Source organism: Eulemur rufifrons, chromosome 2 (genome assembly GCF_041146395.1).
Source record: "Eulemur rufifrons isolate Redbay chromosome 2, OSU_ERuf_1, whole genome shotgun sequence".
NCBI classification, from domain to species: Eukaryota; Metazoa; Chordata; class Mammalia; order Primates; family Lemuridae; genus Eulemur; species Eulemur rufifrons.
In genome coordinates this window covers 27,598,417-27,623,363 of record NC_090984.1, presented here as the reverse complement: position 1 = coordinate 27,623,363, position 24,947 = coordinate 27,598,417, and the positions used below count along the sequence as shown (strand labels likewise).

Below are 24,947 nucleotides of genomic sequence, written 5' to 3'. Positions count from 1 at the left end.
TGACCGGGCCACGGGGTGCTCAGATATTTGGACAAACATTATTCTGTCTTTGTGAGGTTGTTTTTGGATGAGATTAACATTTAAATCTATAGACTGACTAAAGCAGATTGCCCTCCCCCACATGGGTGGGCCTCATCCAATCAGGTGAGGGCCTGCATAGAACAAAAAGGCCGATCATCCCCGGAGCAAGAGAGAATCCTTGTTGCCCACCTTTGAACTGAGACATCAGCCTTTTTCTGCTTTCAGGCTTGAACTGAAACATCAGCTCTTCCCGGTCCTTGAGCCTGCCAGCCTTTAGACCAGAGCTACACCATTGGCTCTCCGGAGCCTCCATCTTGTAGACTCACCCTGCACGTCCTGGGACTTGCCAGTCTCCATAACTGTATGAGTCAATTCCTTGTAAACAATCTCACATATATATCTATAACACATACATACACACACCATATTGATTCTGTCTATCTGGATAACCCTGATTAATACATATACATGGTGCTTATTATAGTCTAAGGACTTTCCATATATTATTTCACATGGCGCATGGTGCAGGCCCTCATTCATTCATTCGTTCATATACATTTACTCCTACTAATGCACCAAGCCCAGGGCACGGTGGTGAACGTGACATCATCCCGGCCTTCGGGAGGCCTCCAGTCTAAGAGGACACAGGCAGGAATAGGCAATTACAACACCGCAGTGGCTGTCCAAGTGATTCCCAGACCAGCAGCATCAGCCTCCCCTGGGAGCTTATTAGACATGTCACGCCTTGGGCCCTGCCCCAGACCACCGACAGAAACTGGAGGTGGGCCCAGCATCTGTGCTTTAACAAGCCCTCCAGGGTGTTCTGATGCACATGGAAGTTTGAGAAGCTTGAGAATCACTTATATGGGGGAAGCAGAGGCATGACCCTCACTAGGCTCGAAGCCCCAAATCCATCCCAATAAAAATCCTCCCTCTTCACCATGTCTTCTGAGTCTCCATGTGGCCTCACTGCTGCTCAGCTCTCTGCCCCACTTTTGCCAGGGCTGCTCTGAGTGCTGTGCACAGCTGGGTCTTCTCAGTCATCATTTAGGGTTCCTCTCCAAGGCCACCTCCCCAAAGAGGCCTTTCCTAACCACCTGTCACTTCCCTTCTCACCAACCTTGCCTCGTCTTCCTCAAGTGCTTTGCAGTAGCTAATGCTGGCTTCTTTGTACACCTTTTCATTGTCCTTTTTGCCCTGTAGAATTGAAGCTGCCAGGGAGCTAGGACCTTGTCAGGTTTGCAGCTGCAGATACCCCAGCACCCAGAAAAGCATCTTGCACAGAGTAGGTCCCAAAATATAGCTGTTGAACGAATTAGCAAATCACCTGGCTTAGTGGGATGACTGTAACTCGAGGGCCTGCAGCTTGGGACCACTGGCCACAGGCCCACTTGCTTCTGTCTTCTGACACCTGTTGGTCCAGCTAGGAGGGTAGAGCTAGCCCTAGCGGAGGAATCAACAGACTCCACACCATGGCCTGAGACAAGGCCATGAACTGACCTGGGCCTCAGTGTTCTCATCTACCAAATGGGACTGAAAATACCTGGGCTGCTTACCTGCCAGGGTTTTGAGGCGCAGCAGTTCCCAACCTTGCTACTCACCAGAATCACCAGGGGAGTTACCAATATGTTTTCCGGACTCCACTCCAGAAGGTTCTGATTCAACCAGTCTGGGGCAGGGTCCAGGAATCTGTATTTTTAGAAGCTCCTGGATGTGCAGGCCATGTTGGGAACCCTTAGTGGAGAAGCGACTGAGGAAGCAGATAGGAGGCCCCTCTGGACAAGTGAAGAAGCACTTCTGCCCCGGGACCATCCACTACATATGACGGTCATGACCACAGTCACCCATTTGACCATCCAGGTTACCCTGGATTGGTATGAGTCCAACTCTCTTTGGGCTAGAGTGCAGGGGTGTCATCATAGCTCACTGAGACCTCAAACTCCTGGGCTCAAGCCATCCTCCTGCCTCAGCCTCCTGAGTGGCTGGGACTACAGGTGTGCACCACCACACCTGGCTAATTTTCCTATTTTTTGTAGAGGCAGGGGTCTCACTCTTGCTCAGGCTGGTCTCAAACTCCTGGCCTCAAGCAATCCTCCCACCTCGGCCTCCCAGAGTGCTAGGATTACAGGTGTGAGCCACCATGCTCAGGCTTATTTATTTTTTAAAAATTTGTTTTGTTTCTTTTGGTCATAAGAAAATATGTAAGAAATGTCTCCTTTAATTGGTCCAAAAAAGTGCTAACTTATTTAAAAAGTATGATTACCCTGAGCATGGTGGCTCACATCTGTTATACCAGCGCTTTGGGAGGTTGAGGTGGGAAAGTCACTTGAGGCCAGGAGTTCAAAACCAGCCCGGGCAACATAGTGAGACCGCATCTTTATAAAAAATTTAAAAAATTAGCCAGGCATGGTGGTGCATGCCTGTAGTCCCAACGACTCAGGAGGCTGAGGCAGGAGGATCACTTGAGCCCAAGAGTTTGAGGTTGCAGTGAGCTATGATTGCACCACTGCACTCCAGCCTGGGCAGCACAGTGAGAGTCTGTCTTTTTTTTAAAAAAAAGTATGATTAAATTTCTTTTAAACTTGAAAGTCTTCTCCTTCCCCTTCTCGATCCAGCTCTCTATAGGAAACTGCCACTAGCAACATGGGGTGCAGAAAACCTAGAACACAATCCAGAATTTAAAAATGGAACCATTCTGCATATGTGGTTCTGATGATGCTTTTTTCACTTAATTATTTTGTACATGGACACCTTTCCATGTCAGTATATATCAGTGCCCCCCTTGGACTCTGTGACTAGGACCCCTGCCCTGGGTCCTACTCCAGCCCTTCTCTGGTTGTGCCCCTTCCTACAGGGTGAGGAGTCCTCGGCGTCAAGGAGACAGGACATGTAGAGCCACGTCCTCCCACTCTGAGTGCCTGGGATGCTGGAACCCCTGCCCAAACAGCCCGGGCTGCCTCCAGGGCCTGAGCAAGCCTCTCCCCTGGATCCTCCTCATGGAGGTCACACCACCAACAATGGCAGCCAAGGAGTGGCTGTCTCCCACGGTTGTGGACAGAGCTGGGCTGTGCAGGCCAGAGTGTCCACGTGTGCAAGGCCCCTTGGTTACTGAGAGGAAGCTGTAGGTGGGAAGAAAAGATGGTGGGCTGTGGGCTAGAGCCTGCCTTTGCTTTCTTGCTCCAGGACCCTCAGATATTGGGGGTGGAACCGGTAAAGACAGATAATATAATTCTGCCTCATTCTTCAGAGTGGTCGCATAGTGTTGTACCTTTCTTTTTAACCATTCTCTTGTTGATGGATATTTAACTGGTTTCACCTCTTTTCCTATTGGTAGATGTTTAGGTGCCTTAAAAAATTTTCCCATTACATACCTTTTATCAACACTAATAAATCAAATGACCTCCATGCACAGGTAGCTGTGCTTAGCCATGAAATCCGTAGACACACAGCCCACGCATGTTACTCTAACGGGTGGAGTGGAGGCGGCCCCGCTTGTCACATGTGCACAGCCTGTTGACAAGCGTCATCACCAACGCTGATTTCACAAGCTTGGCCCTCTGGTTTGTCGCTGGCAGCTTTGGGGTCCACCTCAGCTTACATCCAAACAGCACTTTTTTCCTACGTTGCACAAGTACTTAGAAGAGAACAGGGAAGCATGAGGGAAAGTGACCGCAAAGGACCTCAGCCCATTTGAAGGGAAAACGAGAACCTCGCCCACTAAAAGTGGCCACCTCGTGCCATTGAGTTAAAGGGTGTCAACCTCTCGGCACCCCTCCCCTCTCATACCCTAATGCTAATCTCACAGGGCTGCTTGTGGCTTCCCAACATGCTCGCATTTTCGCCTTCCTGCCTCTGCAAGTGCGGTCCCCTCACCGCTGACTCTCTGACCGTCCCCATTGCATCTTCCCTGCAGCGCCTCTTGTTCCAGGAAGCCCTCCCTGGTCTCTCAGCTGACAGCCCTCTCAGCTCCTATGATGCTAGGTTTGTATTCTCTTGTCGGTATCTTTTCTCCCCTCTAGATAGCAGAGACAGACCTGGCTGCGTCTTTAAATCTCCCCCAGTGCTGCTCAGAGTATCTTGGCCACAGTCAAGGCTTAATAATTGTTTGTGGGGTGAATGCACACATGTGCTGGAGAAGGCTGCTCATTTTGCAAGAACGAGTCTCAGGAAGGTGGCTGTGGTCTGTTCTCCCCCCAGAGAGCTGAGTGTACAGTATAAAAATCCCCCCTTGTCTTTTCAAAATGCCTGATAAACCCTGGCTTGTTTTTCCAAGTCATGTTCAGGGTGTTTTTTTTTCTTGCAGTTTTATAACAGCTCTCTCCTCCAAAAATGAAACATAAACACAGTCCTAGTTTGGACAGATGTTTCTCAGTGGAGTGTATAGCTTTAATTTCTGGGTATGTGTAAGTCTCACAGCTCCTCTGCTATCGCACGGGAGCAAGGAAAAGGCCTCAGCATTCCCTGCTCTCCATTCCGGGCTGGGTTGCTTCCTTTGGTCCATAATTAGGACAGCAACACTCTAAATGTGCCCAGTGCACACACCCAACAACTGTGCGCATCGTACCATGAGCAGGAGGTGGCCAGCCAAAGACAGCTATGCCCATTTGACTGGGGGAGAAAGCAAGGCCCAGAGAATGCCAGGACTGACCCCAAATCGCACAGCTGGGCAGAGGCTGAGGCACACCTGGGGCACTCAAGATCCCACGTGTCCACCAGCCACGTGGACTTGGGTAACGCAGGAAAAGGAGAAGCCCCAGAGGTGAAAGGACAGATGCTCTTTTTCATTCACGAGCCCGTTGACCTGTGGATCTTTGGTCTATCCCCACTGGGGCTAAGGGACCTGGGGTGAGTCACCTAACCCCTCTGGGCCTCAGTTCCTCATCTGTAAAGTAAAGGACTCAGACAGGTTCGGTTCAAAGAGACAGTTAGTGAGTACTTATTGGGTGCTGGGCTCTGTGAACAGGAAGACGAATGAAGCACAGGCTTCACCCTTTGTCTGGCGGGGGCCGGGAGACCCACACCTGGTGACTTCTGTGCAGAGAGCAGTGCCCAGGTGTGGCGGGCACAGAGGAAGGGGTCTTGCTCAGCCCTCTGGGAAGCCTTCCCGGAGGAGGCAACACTGGGACAGAGGCTTACACGATGGGTGGGTGTCACTCAGGTGAAGAAGGGCTGGGAGAGTCCCACATAGTGCCGGTGCTGATGTGTGTAATTTCTAAGGTGCCCTCCACAGTGCAGGCTGGGCCCATGATGAACCCAGAGGGACAGACAAGTCGCTCCCTTCACGGAGCTCATGGCAGAGTCACCCTCAACCCAGGCTCGTGCCATTCACCCCTGTTCTTCCTGTCCAGCCATGCCTCCCTGGCTTCCAAACCTCCTCCTTCTCTCCTCACCATCCAGAGAGCTCTCTTGAAAGTGGCCCTGAGCACAGACAGATGGTTAGACGTCTGCATGGGTTGACAAGCACCACACTGTCCCCTGGTCAGGTTGCCCCCACCTGCTTTCTGGGGGTCCCTAAATTCCTGCCACTGGTCACCCCTTTGGATCCAGGCATTGAGGGTCACTCTCAGCATAATCCAGGAAAGGAGTTAACCCAAGAATCCATGAGAACTCACAGGCCTCTTAAACAGGATTAAGTCAGGGATTCCAGCACCTCGTTGGACATTAGACTCACTTAGAGATGTTTAAAAATACAGATTCCCAGGCACCACCTCTAGAGAGTCTGTCTTGGCAATTCCTGGACTTGACTGAGAAATCTGTATCCTTTTTAACTTTCCCGGGTGATTCTATTCTGCAGCCAGCTTTGGGAACCCATGGATTATATCCATATTATCAGGTAATCACAAGGCTTTGAAATAACGGGAAACAGTTCACATGGGGACAGGGTGCAGGATGCCCAGCTAAGAAATTGTTAACAAACACTGGGACATGCAATCACCTACTTTGAAAGTACTTTATACGAATAAGCAAAGAAACTGATGCGCACGTGAATGTTTGGGGGGATTTATTATGTACCAGGGATCGTGCTCGGGGCTTCCCCCGACATTAACTTAATCTTCACAATAACTCTGAGAGAGACAGGATTCCCATTTTGAAGCCAAGGAAACTGTGACATTGAGAAGCTAAGTCACCCAGCTGGCTAAGGGGCAGCTGTTTGCCCTCACTCTCCTATCCAGGCCTCGCACCCGCTCTGGGAGGTAGAGGGGCACAGGAGAGCTGAGTATATAGACACCAGCCTTGTTTTGCCTCAGGGAATCACGGGTTACGCAGACTTCTCTGGAATACTTTCTGTCTGCTTCAAAGCTCAGAGTTATTTTCTTCCCCTCTCTCTGAATTGTGACTAGCGGCTATTCTTACACAATTATTCTTATTTTGAGAAGCCATAAAGAAACAGAAAGACTAACTTAAACCATTGGAGGCTGAAGTCTGTCATTACGTTTTTGGAAACATCCTCCTCCTGGGTTACAAATCATTGGCTCAGCAGTTGAGAGGTGGCAGAAGAGACAGTGCGGAGAGGAGCAAGCTGCTGTCACAGTGATCCACTGTCACAGAGCGAGCCATCCAGGGGTTGGGCCAGGCCACCGTCCACCACCCACCTGCCCCACCACCCAACATTGCTTCAGCTGGGCCCTTCCAAGCTTTGCAAGCAAAAGGAAAGGACAGGACATCTCAGCCTCTCCCGTACGGGGGTCATAGTCCCAGGGCCCTTTATAACAAGGACGCCCAGCTTTAGGCTTTCCTGAGATTTAGCTTGGGTCACACCCAGAATGTCTAGAACATTCTCTCCTTCTCTTGCTGCTTCTCCTTCTGTGGGCCTGTGCCACGCACCAAAGATGCAAAGGTGAATGAAAGGCAGGTCCTACACTTGGGGGGCTCACGGTTTCCCTCCCCTTGTTACTCTCCTGTTAGCTCTTTCTTTTCCATCTCATCTTTTTTTCTCTTTCCTGTTCTCATTTCATTTTCCATTTCTCTTAACTGGTTCCATTTCTACAACTCTCTTTCCATATTTCTCTTCATTCTTGGCTCACGGTGACTCATCACAGCCACACCAGGAAGAAAAGAGTTGAGAGGGAAAGCGGGGAGGATTTAGGAATTCAGCAGGGTGAAATCTCGTCATGATGGCCTCAGGTCAAGGGCAAGCATTGGTCCTTGGCCGTGTGTCTGGGTGCTGCGGCCATGTGGCGCAAAAGAGAAGAAAAGTATCTGGAAAGTTGTGAAATCCCAAGGAGGCTTGGATTCTTCATGAAAGAGTCAGGGAGAGTTAGAAGAAGGTATTCTATCCAAGCCTGGGGAAGACAAGGGTGAGGTTAAGGAGCGATTGACCACAGTTAAGATGAGTGAGAAATCTCACATGGATTTGTTTTTCTAATTGTATATAACCTTAAATAAGGCCCACTGCACTCCGGTTTTCAATAAGAAGTGCTGTTTTTCTCATTTTACAGCCTAACTGAATGGAAGCACACGCTGCCCTGAGTTAGCGACATCATGGGAAGCCGCCATGATTGGCGAGGGGAGCCATTAGTGAGCCACCTGGCTCCCTCTGGTGTCAGTTATGATAACTGCAGTTCAAGTGCCAAGGAGCAAGTAAAGACAGAGGACCAGCCTTGGAAATTCGAACCCGTGGACATACAGAAAGCAGCTCTCAAGATGGGGGGCGGGGGAGGGGGAATGCAGCAAGCGTTTATTGTCTGGCTCGTGTGAGGGGCTGCCCTTTTCTTTCCTGTCTTGGCCTCAGGAAGGATGGTGGGGTCACGGAGTGAGCGGTGTTGGCTTCAGAGAAGGAAGGGAGGCGGGGAGCCCACAGGCTGCTGGGGTTGGGGGGATTGAGGGCGGGAGGAGGCGGTGGAGAAGATGCTGAGTTGGCAAATCCCTCTGGCTTCCCTGAACTGCCTGAACTAAATTTATTTTCTTTCTTGGAGGTTAGTAACCAGGAGAATTTCTTCTCACTGTTTCCACTACTGAGACTGTGGGTCTTACCCCTAAAGCATGCAGCGGTTGGCCCCTGCCTTTCTGAGTTCAGCACTAAGGATGCTTCATGCCCTGAGGACCGGCCTGGCTTCCATCTCTGGCTGAGCACGTTGTGTGTGTGTGTCAGAAGTTATCTGGGCCCTCGCTGACATGTTCTTCAATGCCTGGGACTTTCTGTGTTGGTTAGCGTTTAAAATAAAAAAAAAAAAAAAAAAAAGGAGAGAGGAAGAGATAGAGAGAAGAGGAGAGAAGAGAAAGAAAAAAAAAAAAAATCACCTAAAAGATGCAGGGGCCTTGGGAGCTGTTTCAGGCTGCATCTTAAATACACACACGGCCCCGGAATCTCGCCTGGGTCTGGCTGACAGGGTCTCCCTGGTTGTCTCAATGCTGCTTTGTGCTTTGCAGGGCCTGAAGGTGCCCCCAGCTCCCGCCAGCGAGGACAAATGTCTGCACTTCCACTCTGCAGCCCAGGCTGTTCTAGTTCATGTGTGCTGGCCAGGGTCTGCGGTGGCTTGGCCCGAAGCCCTGGGCCGACATTTCCTCACAAGTACAGTTTTTCCTCCTCTCTCTCTCTCTCTCTCTCTCTCTCTCTCGTGCATTGGGTGGTTTCATTTTATCCTGGGCTTTGCTTCTGTAGTGATTTATCCTTTAACCAGAATGAGTCATGGTGCCGGATTTTATTTGTTCCAAGAGAAAATAGCAGAGGGCATTTATGCACTGTGGCGTTGGGAGCCTGCTCTAGGGGTGCAGGCCAGGAACAGAGCTCAGGACGTTCTTCAGCAAGACTTGCTCAGCAGTGAAGGCCGAGGCTGCCGCAGGCCTGACCACCGTCCCTGTCCCTGATGAAGGTCAGGCCTGGATAAGATGTGTCTTTCTGCCCAAACAACAGGTCCCTGGAGCCCTTCCCTCTGCCTGGACGCCATATCCCCGGTCCGGGTGGGGAGGGGTAGCCCAGCATAGGGAGCTAACTCACCAGCCCCATGATAGATGCTTTACACACCGTCTCCTATTTCTTCCTCACAAGAGCCCATTTCACAGATGGGGAAACTGTGGTCCAGAAAGCAGGCATGACGTGCTCAGGTCCCACAGCTTAGAAAGTGCCAGGCTGGGAAGGGAAGCAGCTGTGTGAGTCGGAAGCTTGAACGTTCCCTGTAGTGAGGAGGCGGGAGACCCGTGTGCACCCTGAAATCACTCTACGTCTGTGGAAAAGGGCCACACGTGAGAGCCGGGAAACCTCGGGTTGGGAGAGGAGAAGATGGCAGGCCTGGAGGGCATCACTCCCAGGCCAAGGGTTGATAGCTAGTTTTTTTTTAATTTTTTAATTATTTTATCTTATTTTTTTAATAAAGTTTTAAAAATTAAAAAAAAAATTTTAATGGTCAAGTGAAGCAGTGGGAATGGAGATAGCTGGTTTTTGTGGATTTATTGCTCATGGATTAATTTCCCATCAACCCCAAATTCCACCATTAGTGGGCCTCTGGTTTTAGATATGGGAGACCCTAGTGAAAATGCAAACTCACCATCTTGGGAGGTCAGTACAAAAGGCCATTATGAAAGAATGAATGCCTTATCCAAGTGAGAATTTAGTTTAGGTGGCTATCTAGTAAATCTTGAGATGTGAGGTCCAGGATGGTGGGTGGACTAGCCCTTTGGCAGTTTTCACCTAAATGCCTGTTAAGCTGGTAGAAATACCGGAAGCAACGTTGGGCTGGGCTGAGAGACCTAGGTTTCAGTCCTGGCTTGCCCACTGAATTGCTGTGTGACCTTGGTCTAGTCTCTTTCTATCTCTGGGCCTCAGTTCCCTCATCTGTAAAATAAAGGGGTTGGGGCAAATAATTTCTAAGACCCCTCCCATCCCAGGGGAGATGCCACAGCTGGGGGAGTAGCCCTGAAGGCCAGGCCCACCCATGGGCTTGCATGGTCCCCTGTGCCTCCTCCAGCCACCCTGGCCACTATGTCCCCCTCCTGTCCCTACCAACTCACCTCTGCCTCTGAGGACCAGGGCCTGCTGAAGACTATGGTAATGGCGGCCCTATCTTCAGGCCAAGGAACCATCCCCTCTGCCTGGGGACTCCATAAGTAGAAGACTCTGTGTCATAGAGAGGTCTCCAGGGAGAGACAGGTATAGACTTGTGCCAGGCAGGTCCATCCCAACCCTTGTCCATCCCAGGGGCTGAGGGTGCCCATGCACTGCGTGATGCCACGCCTCTGGGAGGTGGCGGTGAGGGGTGTTGGCAGGATCTGCACTCAGCAATTGCGGGTGATTTGCTTCCCAGCCTGGCGAGGTTCTGGGTCTCCCTGCCCCCTGACTCACCATCCATCCACAGGACACCTAATCCTGCAGCCCTTTCAGCATCTGGCCACACAGCCCAAAGTTAAGTTATTGCAAAAGAATCCCAAAGGACCCTTCAAAGATGGGAAGGCTATCTAGGACTCCTTGTAACTCTGGGAAGCCAAGCCACCATGTCTGTCCCTCCGTTGCTGGGGGCAATGAGAGTGATGCTTAAAATGCTCCTTTTTCCCCAAGAGAAACTTCTGTTTCCAACAAGGACACCCCAGGCTTCAGGAGACAGAGGCTCTGGTATGTTCTGCAGGTGCCAGCCCTTCTCCTAACTCCCCATCTTTCCCACTCTGCTGGGACTCCCTTTCTCCATTGTCTCTTGGCCCAGGGCCCCTCCCTCTTGTTCCCCTTGTCCCCTTCTTTGTGCACACACTTCCCCCGCCCCCGCCCCAGCCCCGGAGCCTCTGGCCCACTGCAGTAGGTAGGCAGGGGCTAGGGACCTGCCCTCCTGCCCCATGGGGACAAGACAGGCTGGTGAGACTAATGGCATTGGTGGTTTCACACAGAAGCAGGGAGGGGATGGGGACAGGGCAGCCTCCCCTTGCCTTGGCCACTCCCGAACCCCATCTCTATCAGAGACTTGGGTGAGGGAGCAAAGAGGGGCAGGGAGGCCGGAGGGAGGGGCAGGGAGGCAGGGACTGAGGGGGAAGAAAGGAGGAGGAGGAGAAAGCTGAGAAAGGAAGGAGCAGGGTGAGAAATCAAGATCAGGGCGAGGAAATGGGTGAAGAGGAGGAAAAGGGAGACAGAAGTAGGAGATGGCAGAGGAAGGTGGAGGGGGGCGGGGAGGGGCCCGGTGGGTTCCACGAGGAGGGGATGAGCAGCTCCCCTCAAAGACAGCCCTCCCCGTCATCCCGCCCCACCTCCAGCCCCTGCTGTCTCTGGGCTCCCCAGGGCCCCATACGTGGGGACAGCTACACGGTGCAGGGAGTTCTGTCTCTGCCTGGTGTCACCTGCTTAAGACACTGCGAATGGACATTGCTGGGCCTGTGGAGTGTGGTTCCCAGATTGGCAGCACCAGCACCACCTGGCAAGTTCTAGAAAAGCAAATTCCACCCCTCCCACACCCCACCAAGACCTACTGAATCACAACCTCTGCAGGAGGGGCCCAGCAATGCAGTTTAACAAGCCTTCCAGGGGTTTCTGATATGTGCTGAAGTTTGAGAATCTTTGCTCTGGAATAGTTAATTCCAGACATTTTGCACACATGACGGTAAACCCTTGTAAGGACTCTAGACGTTTCTGTGTGTTAATGTGTGTCATGAATATTCCGTCACCTGCCCAGGGCTCTGGTCCTGGTAGAGGTTGTCCAGTGCTGCCAGCTGCCCAGCTCGGCCCTCAGCTGAGCTTCCTTCTCCCTGCTGCACGGGGCCCTCGGGATGCACATCTGGGTCTCGCCCTGGTATCCCCGCCAAGCTGAAGGCCCCTGTCGCCTGCCGCCAGCTGGCCATCTGAACCCAGATGACCTCGGATACTTCAAACCAGTGGGTCCAAAGCCTAGCTCACCTGCTCCCCTAAAGCCTGCAACCTGTTGCTGGACGTTGCTTTGTGTTAATGACACCACTATCTTCCCAGTCAGCAAGATGTGTCGTCAGTCATCCTTCGTCGTTTTGCATCTCCAGCCTTGCTTCCTTCTGTTCTTGCCCCAGCTCACGCTACTCCAGCCACACCTGTTCTTTGAACATTCTAAGCATGTCTCTACCTCGGGGCCTTTGCACTTGCCATTCCCTCTGCCTGGAATTCCCTTTTCTCAGATATCCATGACTATCTCAGATTCTTCCTGTCCTTCAGGTCTCTGATCACTGTCACCCTGTCATTGAGGCCTTCCTTGACAGCCCGTATAACGTAGCAGCCCTCACCTCCGGCCACTGCTCCCAAGCCCACTCACCCTACCCAGTGCTTGTCCATTGCACAGATCACTACCTGACAGATGATGGACAAACGAATAACATGTTTGCCCCACTAGAAGAACAGCTCCATCAGGGTAGGGAATTTGCAATTCTATTCATCATTGAATTCCCAGGACCTATCCCAGGTACACAAGAAGTATTAATTAAGTGAATGAATGAACTATTGATGCTTATAGAGCACACCCCTTTCTCAAGCCCCCAGCCCTGAGCTAGAGCATCCTCTCTGCTCACCTAGACATTGACAGCCTTCCCACCAGACTCCTCACCTCCAGGGCCTCCTCCTGTGAGTCCATCCTCCACATGGTAGCCAAACCGATCACCCGAAATTACAACTCTAGTGAACCACTCTCCTGCTCTAAAACCTCCCATAGCTCCCCGTTACCTCCCAGATGCAGTCCCCTCATGCTGGTACGATCCTCATCCTTCCAGTTTTCGGCCTCACCTCTCTGCTTTCTGTACCTTCTCCTGCAGCCCTGCGAGATAGCGTCCTTTCTCTGCACATGGTTCCTTCTTTCTCACCTCCGCCCTCTTGTGCATGCTGTTCTGACTCCTCCATCTGGCATACTCTTCTCACCCACGTCTACTCTGAACGTCAAAATCCTACCCTTCCCGAAGCCCTTCCTTCCCAGCCCTCTCCCACCTTGCATGAACTTCCATGATCCTTTTCATGCACCCTTTTCCCAGTCCTTAGCATTGGGCTGGGGTTGTGAGCGCACTCCATGCCCTCTCCCAGGCTGGCTCACTTGACCTTGCCCCACACATTTATGTGCATACGCTTAGTGCTGGGCCCTGGGACAGCACAGCCTCAGCTCTCAGTGTGTCTGCGGGGAGGCGCACAGCAGCCCACGACGGTAGGCTCCTGGCCAGCCTCGGGGCCAGGGCTGGGGCTGCTTCTGTTCTGTATGACCTGGGGCCTAAGCAGGCCCCTACCCTGAGGCAGGGGAGTAGACAGATGTGGGCTCCACAGCTGCCTCTGACACTTACTAATTATGTCAGCTTTTGGAGTCTCAGTTTCCTCGCCTGTAAAATGGGGACAAGTCTACTTCCCTTACAAAGTTGCTCATGTCCCTAAACCTGTACTCAGGGAGTTCACCATGGCCTCCTACTCTTAAAGGTCACTGAGTCCCAGAGGATCCCCTTTTGGAGCTCACTGAGGACTGTCCGGCTTCTGTTCCCCAACACCCTTGAGGGAAGGAGGCGAATTGCGGGGAGCTGCGGCTTGTGCTCTTGCCAGCGCTGAGAGCTTCAGTGACAAGCGGGAGACTCGCGGGGACTGGCTCTGTTTTCTCTCAGCACCGGGCAGCTTCCTGCTCCAGGGGACCAAAGGCTCAGAGAGGCCCTCCGCAGACCCTGCACCGGAGCTTCTGGGACATCAAATGGTCTGAAAACCAAGCGACTTAATAATTTCAATGGAAATGCAGTAGACTCATGTGGATTAAATTTCTCTGAAAATACACAAGGGCTTAAAAAAGGCAGGGGCAGAGAACACTCAGCCCGGGAGGAATTTGTTTTCTCTTTCCTTTCTGTGCATCTGTGAGCGTTGTTATTGCTGCTGAAACCAAGGCGTGTAGAAAACTGTTCAAGATGTCTAAAGCATCCGTGCACAGTCAGCTTGGCCTAATTTGAGTTTGGAATTGGTGCACAGTGGGCAGAATGGGAGAGGTTAAGAAAATAAAGTGGCCACTCCACCAGGCCTGTCCCCTCATCCTCCAGCCTTTTCCTCGGGGTTTGTGCCCTTAACATTCAAGGGGGCTCACAGCTGGGTAAACAGGACATATCCCACGGGCTGCGGTGGGAGACAGCTGGTGGGTCCTTCTCTGGGGCAATGCTGGGACCTGGACTTTGGGGCAGGGGCTGGGGAGTGATGTTCTTCCCCACTGGCATCTCCCTGTCGTAGATCCTCAGGAGGTCCCAGTCTCCCCACTAGAGTCTCCTGGGGAACTCTGTAAAAAGCAGATTCCTGGCCTTCTCACGGGCCCAGGAGGTACAGCTCAAGGTCTGTGAGCTCTGCCTTACGGGCTGGAAGCCAGGTCCACACCCAGGAGGCAGGAAGAGCCTGGGTCGGAGGGAGCCTCTCAACCAAGTCACCTTGGTTGCTTGGTCTGGTTGCTTACTGGCTGCAAGTGACTCAATCCTCATTTCCCGTTTTGTTGGTTACAAAATACATTCACGTTTTGGGTATTCGTTGATCTTGCCTAGCACCCTGAGACGGGTAAGCACATTCCCGTTTTACACATGAGCACACAGAGGTTCGGGAAGGATGAGGGAGCTTCTCCCAAGGTCTTCCTCCAGGTGGCAGAGGGTTTGCACCTCAAACCTTTGCTCTTGCCCTTCCTTTGAGGTGCCTCCTGGCATGGAGCTAAACCAACACACCCCACTGGTGTCACATATAATAGCCAACCAGTGTCTCCCAAATGACAGTGGCATCAACCTCTCTTTTCCCACAGTCAGCACCCCTAGGGGCCTGGTCTGAATAAGATTCTTAGAATGCTGCCTGCAGGACAGGGAAATGGAGGCCAGTGGGGAAAGCAGGGAGCAGAAGCAACCCAATAGGACATTCAGTGGGGAGAGGGATTTCAGAAAGGCCCAGGGTGCTCCTGTCCATTCTGTATGTGGCTTGGCCCTGTGGCTCCCCAAGGACACTCTCTGTTTCTCTCAGTTCAGTGGTGGCAGTAAACACACTGAAGTCCCATGGCTGCAAAGTGACCCTGCCCACCTGGGGCACCAGTTCCCTCCTATGATGCTCCTGGCTGCACTGGGATCAGCAAAACCCACAGGGAGTTGGTTCTCTCATATCTTTCTGCTCCTCTAAGCCCAATCTCCAAGACCCTGTCCAAATGCCCTTCCTCTGTGAAGCCTTTCCAGAGACCCCAGGCACAGAGGTTTCTCCTTCCAGATTCTGGCTGGTTTTCTGCTGTGGGCAAGACGCTGTGCTGGCTGCTCTCAGGCTGCAGGGAGGAGGAGCTGGTGTCCAGGAGGAGAGATGGGCTACCAGTCTCAGTGGCTCCAATACAAGGTGGGAAGTGCCACGTGCCAGCGATGAGAAGGCTTGGGGAGGGAAGGTCATTTTAGGGTAGGAGAAAGATCCAGAAAGCCTTAGGAGAAAGTAGCCTCACAAAGATGACTATAATTAAGACCAGGTCATATTTTGTTTTGTATTGTTTTAAAATCATTTCAAGGGTATTAATATTGCCCCCTCAACTGCTCTATGACTTACTTGAGAGTGAAACCATGTTTTACTAATAACAATGTTTTGCAGAGTCTAGTAAAATTTATTAACAGATGCTCAATAAAAAAATATTGGCTAAAATAAATTCTATCTTGGAATAGTCAGTTCAACTTAATCTTTAACCCTTTATGCCGTGTAAACAATACGGATGTTGTGCATCTTATGTCTGGTCTGGTTGAAAGAGGTTCAAATCATTCAGTCTGTCAAAATATGTTCTTTGAGCACCTACTAAATGGTAGGACTAACACTCCTGATTTCAAGAAGAAAGACAATGAAGCAGGCAATTGATATCCAGGTTGAGCAATGCTATGAAAGGGAAAATACAGAATTCTATGGGGGTAACTAATCTAGCGATAAGAAGGGATGGTCAGAGAAGGTTTCTCAGAGGAAGTGATATCTAAGTTGATAAAAGAATGTGAAAAAGGACTTTCAATTCCAGCCATAAACAACTACAAAAGCTGAACAAAATATATAAAATAACTATTTCCAGGCCCTGGACAGCAATCAAAGCAGAGTTTAATATTTGTGAGAAGGGAAGTACAGGAGCTGAACCCACACTCACCCCAGTTTTCTCTCCAGTTTTCTCTCCATTTTCCTTGCTGCAGCACAAGGAAATATGGGACAGAGAGTAGCAGTCTTGCTGGATGGAGGAAACAGTGATTGCTGTTTGGTTGGCAAAAATGACTAGGATTTGGGAGAGGCAGGTACTAGAAAGGAGAAATCTACAGAAAAAGTTCCCAAAACTCTGTTAAAAGTTTGCTTCAGGATCTTGGCTGACTCCTAAACTGTGTATGCATGGTATGAGACTCTAGAAAATCTATCAGAAAACAACCACTGGGAGCAAAGATTTTAGAGGCTACCCCCAGTGATGGCCGGGGGGAGGTGTTGGGGTTCATGCCCAGCCAGAATGAATAGTCTGGGCTTTTATTTGAGACCTCAGAAAATCTGTGTTCTAGGAGTAAAGACCACATCTGAGGAATAAGGACAAAACTATATTAGACCTGCCCTGACCAAGGCCCAAAGCATGCCTTGATAAGATCTAGATGATTTCACCAATAATTTTACTGCCTATCAGAACAGAATATAGCATCTTTTAAAGGAAATTAACATAATTTATAGCCTCTACTGTGTAACATCCATAATATTCAGCCTAGAATAAACAAATTACTAAACAAGCAAAGAATCAGGAAAAAGTGACCTATAACCAACCATGAGATAAAATAGTCACCAGAAGCAGACCAGAGATGATACGGATATTGGAGTTAACCAACAAGGAATTCAAAAGAATTATGACTATGTTAAAGACAATAGAATAAAAGATGGACAAATGAGATAAAGATAGAGTATTGTGACAGAATTAGAAATAGAATCTGTAAAAAAAGAATCAAATGGAAATTCAGGAGCTGCAAAATAAAATATCTGTAATAAAGAGTACATTGGATGGGTTTAGCTGCACACTGGATACAGCAGAAATCAGATTAGTGATCTTTAAGACGGATCAATAGAAGATATCTAAAGTAAAGTATAGTGAGAGACAAAATGGATTAAAAGAATCGAACAGGGATATGAAAAACATGGCAAGACACCCAAACCTCCACACAATTCTAATTTAAGAAGAAAGGAGAGAAGAAATGGAGAGACAGAAACTATATTTGAAAGAATAAAGGTAGAGAATTTTCCAAATCTGGTGAAAATACCAACCACAGATTCAAGAAGCTTAGGAAACACTAAGCAGAACAAATGGAAAGAAAACTATACTTACGTACATCATAGTCAAACTGCTGACATTGAAGACAAACAGGAAAGCAACAACAGGAAAATGATGTATTACGTTTAAAACAATAATGATAAAACTGAAGGTTGACATCTCAACAGAAACCATAAAGCCAGAAGACCATGAAATGACATTTTAAAGTGCTGAAAGAAAAACTGACAACCTAGTATTCTATAACTAGTTATGATATAATTCAAAAATTAAGGTGAGACAATCAAACAAAAACAAACAACAAACCCAACTCCCAAAGCTGAAAGAACCATTGTCAACAGACTTTTACTACAAGAAATACTTAATAAAGTTCTTTGACTGAAAGAAAATTATCTCAAAAAAGAGCACAGAACTGTATGAAAAAACAAACAAACAAACAAACAAACAAAAACCAAAGAGCACCAGAAAGGTAACTATGTGGGTAAGTAGACATAAATATTAGCAGTTTAAAGCAACAATAATAATAATACTTTATGGAATTTTAACATATACAAAGGCAAAATATATGACAAATATAACACAAAGGATAGGACAGGTAACTGGAATTAAACTATTGTAAAGTTCTTCTGTTATTCAGGAGGTGGTAAAAGTACTAATTAAAAGTAGATGGTAAGAAATCAAGAATGCATATTGTAATTTCTAGGGTGAGCCCTAATAAATTAATACAAGAAGGTACAACTAGAAAACTAGTATCAGAGAAAAAAATATTCAAAATGCTTGAATAATTCAAAAAAAGTTCAAAAGGAGAAATAAAGGGACAAAAACAGGTGGGACAAATAGAACACATATAGCAAGATGAGAGACTTCAACTCAGCTATATCAATTATTATGTTAATTGTAATTAGCCAATTAAAAGGTAAGATTGTCAGGCTAGATTAAGAGCACTATATGCTGTTTAAAAGAGAAACACTTTAAATATAAGGACACAGAAAGGTTGACAGCAAAAAGATGGAAAAAGAATACACAAAAATTGACCAAAAGACAGTTGGTATGCCTATATTAATTTCAAACAAAGTGGACTTTAAGGCAAAAGCTATTATTAAAGAAAAAGAGGGACATTTTATAATGATAAGTGGATTAATTCAACAGAAATATATAACAGCCATAAATTTGTATATGCTTAAACAACATAGCTTCAAAATATATAAAACAAAAGCTGACAGAAATAAAAGGAGAGATAGGCCAATCACCAAGATACCCGGAGATTTAAATACACGTCTCTCAGAAACTGATAGAATAAGCAGAGTGAAAAAATCAGTAAGGATGCAGTTGATTTGAAAAACACAACCAAATTGGCCCAACTGATATACATAGAAAAATACTTAATAAACTATAGAATTTTACTTTTCAAGTTTGCTGGAAATTTACTAAAATAGACCACATATCCTCAGTCATAAAAAAAGTATTAACAAATATCAAAGGATCTAAACTATACTGTTTCCTTTCTGACCACTGTGAAATTAAATTAATTACTCTTTTAGAAAATAACTAGAAAATCTCCAAATATTTGGAAATTAAACAACACATTCTAAATAACCCATGGGTCAAAGAAGAAATCACAAAGGAAATTAGAAATTATTTTAATCTGAATAATAATGAAAACATCAAAATTTGTAGGATGAAGCTAAAGCAATGTTGGAGAAAATTTATAGCCTTGTATGTGTGAATTAGAGAAGACAAAGGGTCAGAGAATGAATAATTTAAATAAGAAGCTAGAAAAAGATAAATTAAAACAAATTAAATACAAAAATAAAAGAACAAATAATTAAGAGTAGAAACCAATGGAAGAGAAAACAGATTCAATAGAGAAAATCAATAAAGCTCCAAGCTGATCCTTAGAAAATGTTAATAAAATTGATATACCTATAGCCAGACCGATCAAGAACAAGAGAGACAACACAAATCATCAATAAGAGGAACGAAAAAGAAAATGTCACTATAGATCTTACAGATATTGGAAAGATATAGGAGGCTAACATGAATAATATTTTGTCAATAAGATTTGAACAAAATGGACAAATTACTTGAAAAACACAGCTACCAAAATTAACACAAGAAGCAGTAGGAAATCTGAATAGTCCATTATCTTTAAGAAGTTGAATCTATGATTAAAAACCTTACCACAAATAAAACTCCAGATGCTGTACTAGTGGATTTCCCACACATTTAAAGAAGCAATAATATAGATCTTATGTTCTACCAGAGAATAGAAAAAGTGAGAACACTTTCAACACATTTTATGAGGTCCAAACAACTGTAGTATCGAAACCTGATAAGGGCATTACAGAAAGGGAAACTTACAGGCCAATATATTTCATGAAACAAAATAGAAACAAATACCTCATAGAAATAAAATTCCTGAAAATATATATGGGAAAGTACATGGTGACTGAGGTTTATCCCAGGAATGTAAGTTTGGTTTAATACTAAAAAAATCAATCAGTCAATGTAATTAACCATATTAACAGAATAAAGAAAAACCATATCTCAATTATTGCAGAAAAAGCATCTGTTAAAATTCAACACCTGTTCACAATTTTTAAAAATCCAACCTCAAAAAACTACGAATAGAAAAAAACTTTTTAAATCTGAAGGTATCTACAACAAATAAATGAATAAACTATGATTAACATCTTATTTAATTATGAAATATTAGAAATTTTCCCTCTGATAATGCAAATAAGAAAAGAATTTTCAGTATCACCACTTCTATTTGACTTTGTACTGAAGATCCTAGCCAGTGCAATTAGGCAAGAAAAATAAAGGTATGAAAAGTAAATATGAAGGAATAAAATTATAATTACTTCAGATAATCTGATTGTATAAACAGAAAATCCAAAAGATGAAGTATCACAAGAATGGAAAAACAAGCACCACAGGTACTCATCATCAAATTGGTATTAACTGATCAACACTTAAGTGCACATATAGTAATAACATTCATCAGATGTCGGGCAGATGGGAGCAGGGAGACGGGATGGGTATATTCACACCTAATGGGTGCGGTGCGCACCGTCTGGGGGATGGACACGCTTGAAGCTCTGACTTGGGTGGGGCAAAGGCAATATATGTAACCTAAATATTTGTACCCCTGTAATATGCTGAAATAAAAAAAAATTAAAAAAAAAGAAAATCCAAAAGAATCCACAAGCAAGCCATTAGAAATAATGAATGACTTTAGTAAAGTTACTACATATAATGAAAATATACAAAAATAAATTGCATTTTTATGTACTAGTAAAAAAGATTGGAAAATGAAAATAACATTTCATTTTTTAATAGCATAAAATATAAATATATATGAATTAATGTTATAAAAGATATACAAGACTTATACTAAAAATTTCAAAGCATTATTGAGAGAATTTTTAAAAAACTGAATAGAGGGATATACATGTTCACAGATTAAAAGACTTGATATTATTAAGATTTTATTTCTTCCTAAATTTATATATAAAATTAAATCTATAAATTCAGTATTGTTCCAATAAAAATCTCAGCAAACTGTATTGGAGGAAAATTGACAAGCTGATTTAAAAATTCATATGAAAATATAAAGGAACTAGCATAGCTGAAACAATCTTGTCAAAGACAAACATAGAAAACTCACACTACTTGACTTCATGACTTATTTTAAAGCTACAGTAATCAAAGCAGCTTTTTATTTGTGCAAGTTTAGATAATTAGACAAATGGAATAAAATTGAGTGAAGAATTAGATACATGTATGTATGATCACCCAATTTTCAACAAAGATTACTCTGGAATAAGTGGGAGAAATAGCCTTATAACAAATGGTGCCAAATCAACTGAATAGCCATATGAAAAACCCCCAAAATCTTGAAACATCAAACTTCTAAAAGAAAATGGAGGAGAATATCTTCATGATTTGCGGAGGAGCAAAGATTTCTTAAGTGAAACATGCAAAGAACACTAGTCATACAAAAGACTGATAAATTAGACTTTATTAAAGCCACGAACCTCTGTTCATCATAAGATACCAGTAAGAAAATGAAAAGGCAAGCCACAGACTGAGACAAGAAGTTGCAATGCTTCTATCTGACAAAGGATTTATATACAGAATGTATTTTTTAAAGTCCTATAAATCAACAAGAAGAAGACACTCAACACAATTTGAAAAATGGGCAAAAGACCTGATCCAACATTTCACAAAAGGGGATGTCAAAATGGCCAACAAATTTATGAAAAGTTGCTCTACATCATTAGTAAATACAGAAATGCAAATTCAACCCACAATGAGATACCATTACACACATCAGAATAGCTAAAATTAAAATGACTATGTGAACAACTAAAATTCTTATTTTACTAGTGAGGGTTAAAATTGGTAAACCACTTTGAAAAAACTGTTTGGCCAATCTTACTAAAGGTAAACATGCCTACCCTGTAACTCAGCAATTCTACCCCTGATTACATACCCCATAAAAATGAGTACATATGCCTACCAAAAGACATGTACATGAATGTTAATAGTGGTTTTATTTGAAAGAGCCCAAAATGGAAACAGTCCAAATATAGTAGAATAAATAAATAAATTATAGTATTAATATATTAATATTAATACAATGTAATATTACCCATCAATGAAAAAATGTGAAGTATGACATTAATACTTTCAATGTGTTAAATCTCACAGACATAATGTTGAGTAAAATAGGTATGATTTCATCTATATGAAGTTCTGTATTATTTCATCTATATGAAGTTTAAAATTGGGCAAAACTAATCTATGGAGTCAGAACAGTGGTTACCTAGAGGGGCACTGACTGGGTGTGGGGAGTGGGCAGGAAGGAGCCTTCCGGGAAGCTGGAAGTGGTGTCTATCTTGTCCCGGGAGGTGATCACATGGGTGTACACATATGTAAAAGTTCATTGAGCAGCACACTCAAGATATCTATACTTTATTGTATGTAAGTTATACCGCAATAGAAAGATAGTAAGATACTCCTTTACTAAAGAATATGAGAATTAACCAGATCCGGGTGGTAGGGTGGGAAGAGCAGGGAGGTAGGAGAGGGCACCACAGGAGAGAGGAAAGGCATGTTGGAGGCGGTCTGGGGAACTGGAAGCCTGCAATCAGGCAGTGTGTCTCGAGTGTTGGAAGGGGAAGGGGAAGACGTTGGGACGGGGCTCAGGGATCAGATTGGGAAGAGGGCAGCGTAGGACACTGATTGCCAGTATTCATGCGGTCCCTTGACACTCCAAGGGCTTCTCGAAGGGCCAAGCAAAGGCCTGGGCCTTTCCATCCCAGGAAGGCAGGCAGGCCTTGCCTTTTGTCAGCTACAAACCACTCAGGGAGGGCACAGCGATTAACACCAGTGGAATCTTACTGGGGTGAAAAAAACATTCTAAAACTGATTTGTGTGATGGCTGTACAACTTGGTGAATTCACTAAAAAAGAAAATCGTTGACTTGTACACTTGAAATGAGTGAATTATATGATAAAATATGCTGCAATAAAGTTATTTTAAAAATTGAAGGCAAATTCTTCCCTCCTCTTGATTGCCGATGCCCTGGGGGGATCCTGAGGATCTTTTATTTTTATTTTCTATTTTTATGTATTTATTTTTTAGAGACAGGTCTTGCTCTATCACCCAGGCTGGAGTGCAGTGGCGTCATCATAGCTCACCACAGCTTTGAACTCGTGGACTCAAGGGATCTTGCTGCCTCAGCCTCCCAAGTAGCTGGGACAATGACAGGCACATGCCACTGGGCATCTTTCAGGCCCTCTTCCACCACTTGGTCTCGCTCTCCCTCCCTTGGCCCCTCCCGTGCCCGTGTTTCAGCCCTGAGCACACACACATCCATCCCAACAGCTCACCAAGCACACAGAGCCAGAGAGCTGCCCCCATCGATGAGACACCAGGGCCCTGAGGGCGATGGGAGGAGAGTGTCTGCTACCTGTGCTGTCACGTGACCCAGGGAAGGGGGCATTCATTCCCTGTTCACAGAAGAGAAGACAGAGTGCCTGGCAGATTGGATGCCCAGGCTTTCCTAGTCAGGGGCAGAGCCAGTGCAGCTCTGACCCACCCGGACAAGGAGTCAAGTCACCGGGAATGGGAGAGTCTGCAGGTGAGAGCCGGTCAGGCAGCCCCCGCGCTCAGGGGCAGAACAGAGGGGCCAGGTGTGGGTAGCAGCCCTCACTCACCACTTCTTGCCACTGATGTCGTGTTGCTGCACCGTGTAGCCAAAGAAGGCGGTCCTGGAGCCAGCGATGACCCGGGGCTTCCTCGTGTCCATGTTGAAGGTGTCCGTGAACCCTGGGGTGGGGAAGAGGAGAGAAGCAGGGGAGTCAGACAGGTGGAGGTGCAGCTTCCAGGGCCGTGTTGGGACCCATCAGCAGGTCACCTACCTCGGAGGGTCTTGGCTGTGGGGGCAGTATGTTCCCCCTTCTTGGGGAGCCCCCATATGACGTGGTTGACATAGTCCCTGACTGGCAGAGCCCCCAGTCCTATGGGAGAGGTTCAGTCCCTGTGCTGGGGAGCCCGCACACTGAGAGGGGAGGCATAAAACCTGCTCTCAGGGAGACCCAGTCTGAATGAAGACCCAGCCTCTCCTCCAGAGAATTCCCGGGGTTGCAGGGGGAGACAGCTTTCTCCTTCCTCATCATCCTCCCTCAAGCCTGCTCCTTGCAGCTCCTGTTGGGCTCCTCTCCCTCTCCCTTTTCCCTCCCTCTCCTGCTCTCTCTTCTCCTCCCTTTCCTTCATCTCCGCCTGCTGAAGAGTCAGGGAACTGACTTCCCACCTCCTCCCCGCCAAAAGCCTGGGGTCCCATGGGCTCCAGCACTGCTGGCCGGCCCCTTCCCTCTGATCCGGTCGGCGCAGCTGTGTCTGGCTCCGGCAGTGAGGGGCTGCTGCTTGGCAGGGGCAGCCAAGACAGAGCAGAGAGAAAGTCCTGTAAGCTTTTCGCCCCGGCCCCCAGAGTCTCCCCTGTTTGGGTAAGTCACACGTCAATTAACTAATTCTTCCTGGCCAGAAGCCTGTATTGAGCTACATGCTTGACCTCTTTGGGCAAATCACAGGAAATAACATCTCACACCTGCGTAGCACTTCGAGTTTCTGGATCTGCTCACAGCTGCCATCACCCACCCTCACAGCAAGCATGGCCCACACTTGGCAGGTACAGCACCAGAGAGGTTGAGAGCTTTGTCCAGGGGCACAAAGCAGCTTGACAGTAGCACCACAGCTAGGACCTCAGCACCTACTCTGTGAGTCCTTCCCTCCACAAGGCATGTTCAGAGCATGTCTGGCTTTGATACCCATCCAAGCCACACCTCTGCCTACTAGTTGCCACTCACAAGGCTACTGAACTTGGGACCCGTGGGATTTACAGGGTGGGATCCTGCCACAAGCCAAGACTTTTAGATAACTGAATCAGAGTAGAACTTTTATCATTGTCGCCCCTTTCACACATGGGGCACTTTATAAGTTTCAAAGAACATTTCCATGTATGTTACCATTCGATCTCCATGACAACCCTGTGAGATGGGCAGTAGGCACAAAGCTGAGGGTCAGAGAGGTTTTAGCACCTGCCCAAGGCCACAGAGCCTGCTGGATAGGGACTCTGAACCTGAGGCTCGGACCCTCCAGCGCCCCACTCTCCTTCCCCCGGGCACCGGCCCCCTGGTCTGAGTGTCCAAGGGTGATGTCGAGGGCACCTACTTGAATAGGGCCTGCTGTGCAGAAACTAGTGGTTTTCCC

General features: G+C 46.8%; 1 protein-coding gene across 1 annotated transcript in view; it reads right to left on the bottom strand.

The window, feature by feature from the left end:
- The window catches only part of ITGA11 (integrin subunit alpha 11), a 118,536-nt gene that overhangs the window by 67,364 nt on the left and 26,225 nt on the right, over positions 1-24,947 (bottom strand). Inside the window, exon 2 of the mRNA XM_069458336.1 lies at positions 23,396-23,507. Coding sequence (XP_069314437.1) covers positions 23,396-23,507 — 112 coding nt within the window. The remainder of the gene's footprint in view (positions 1-23,395; positions 23,508-24,947) is intronic.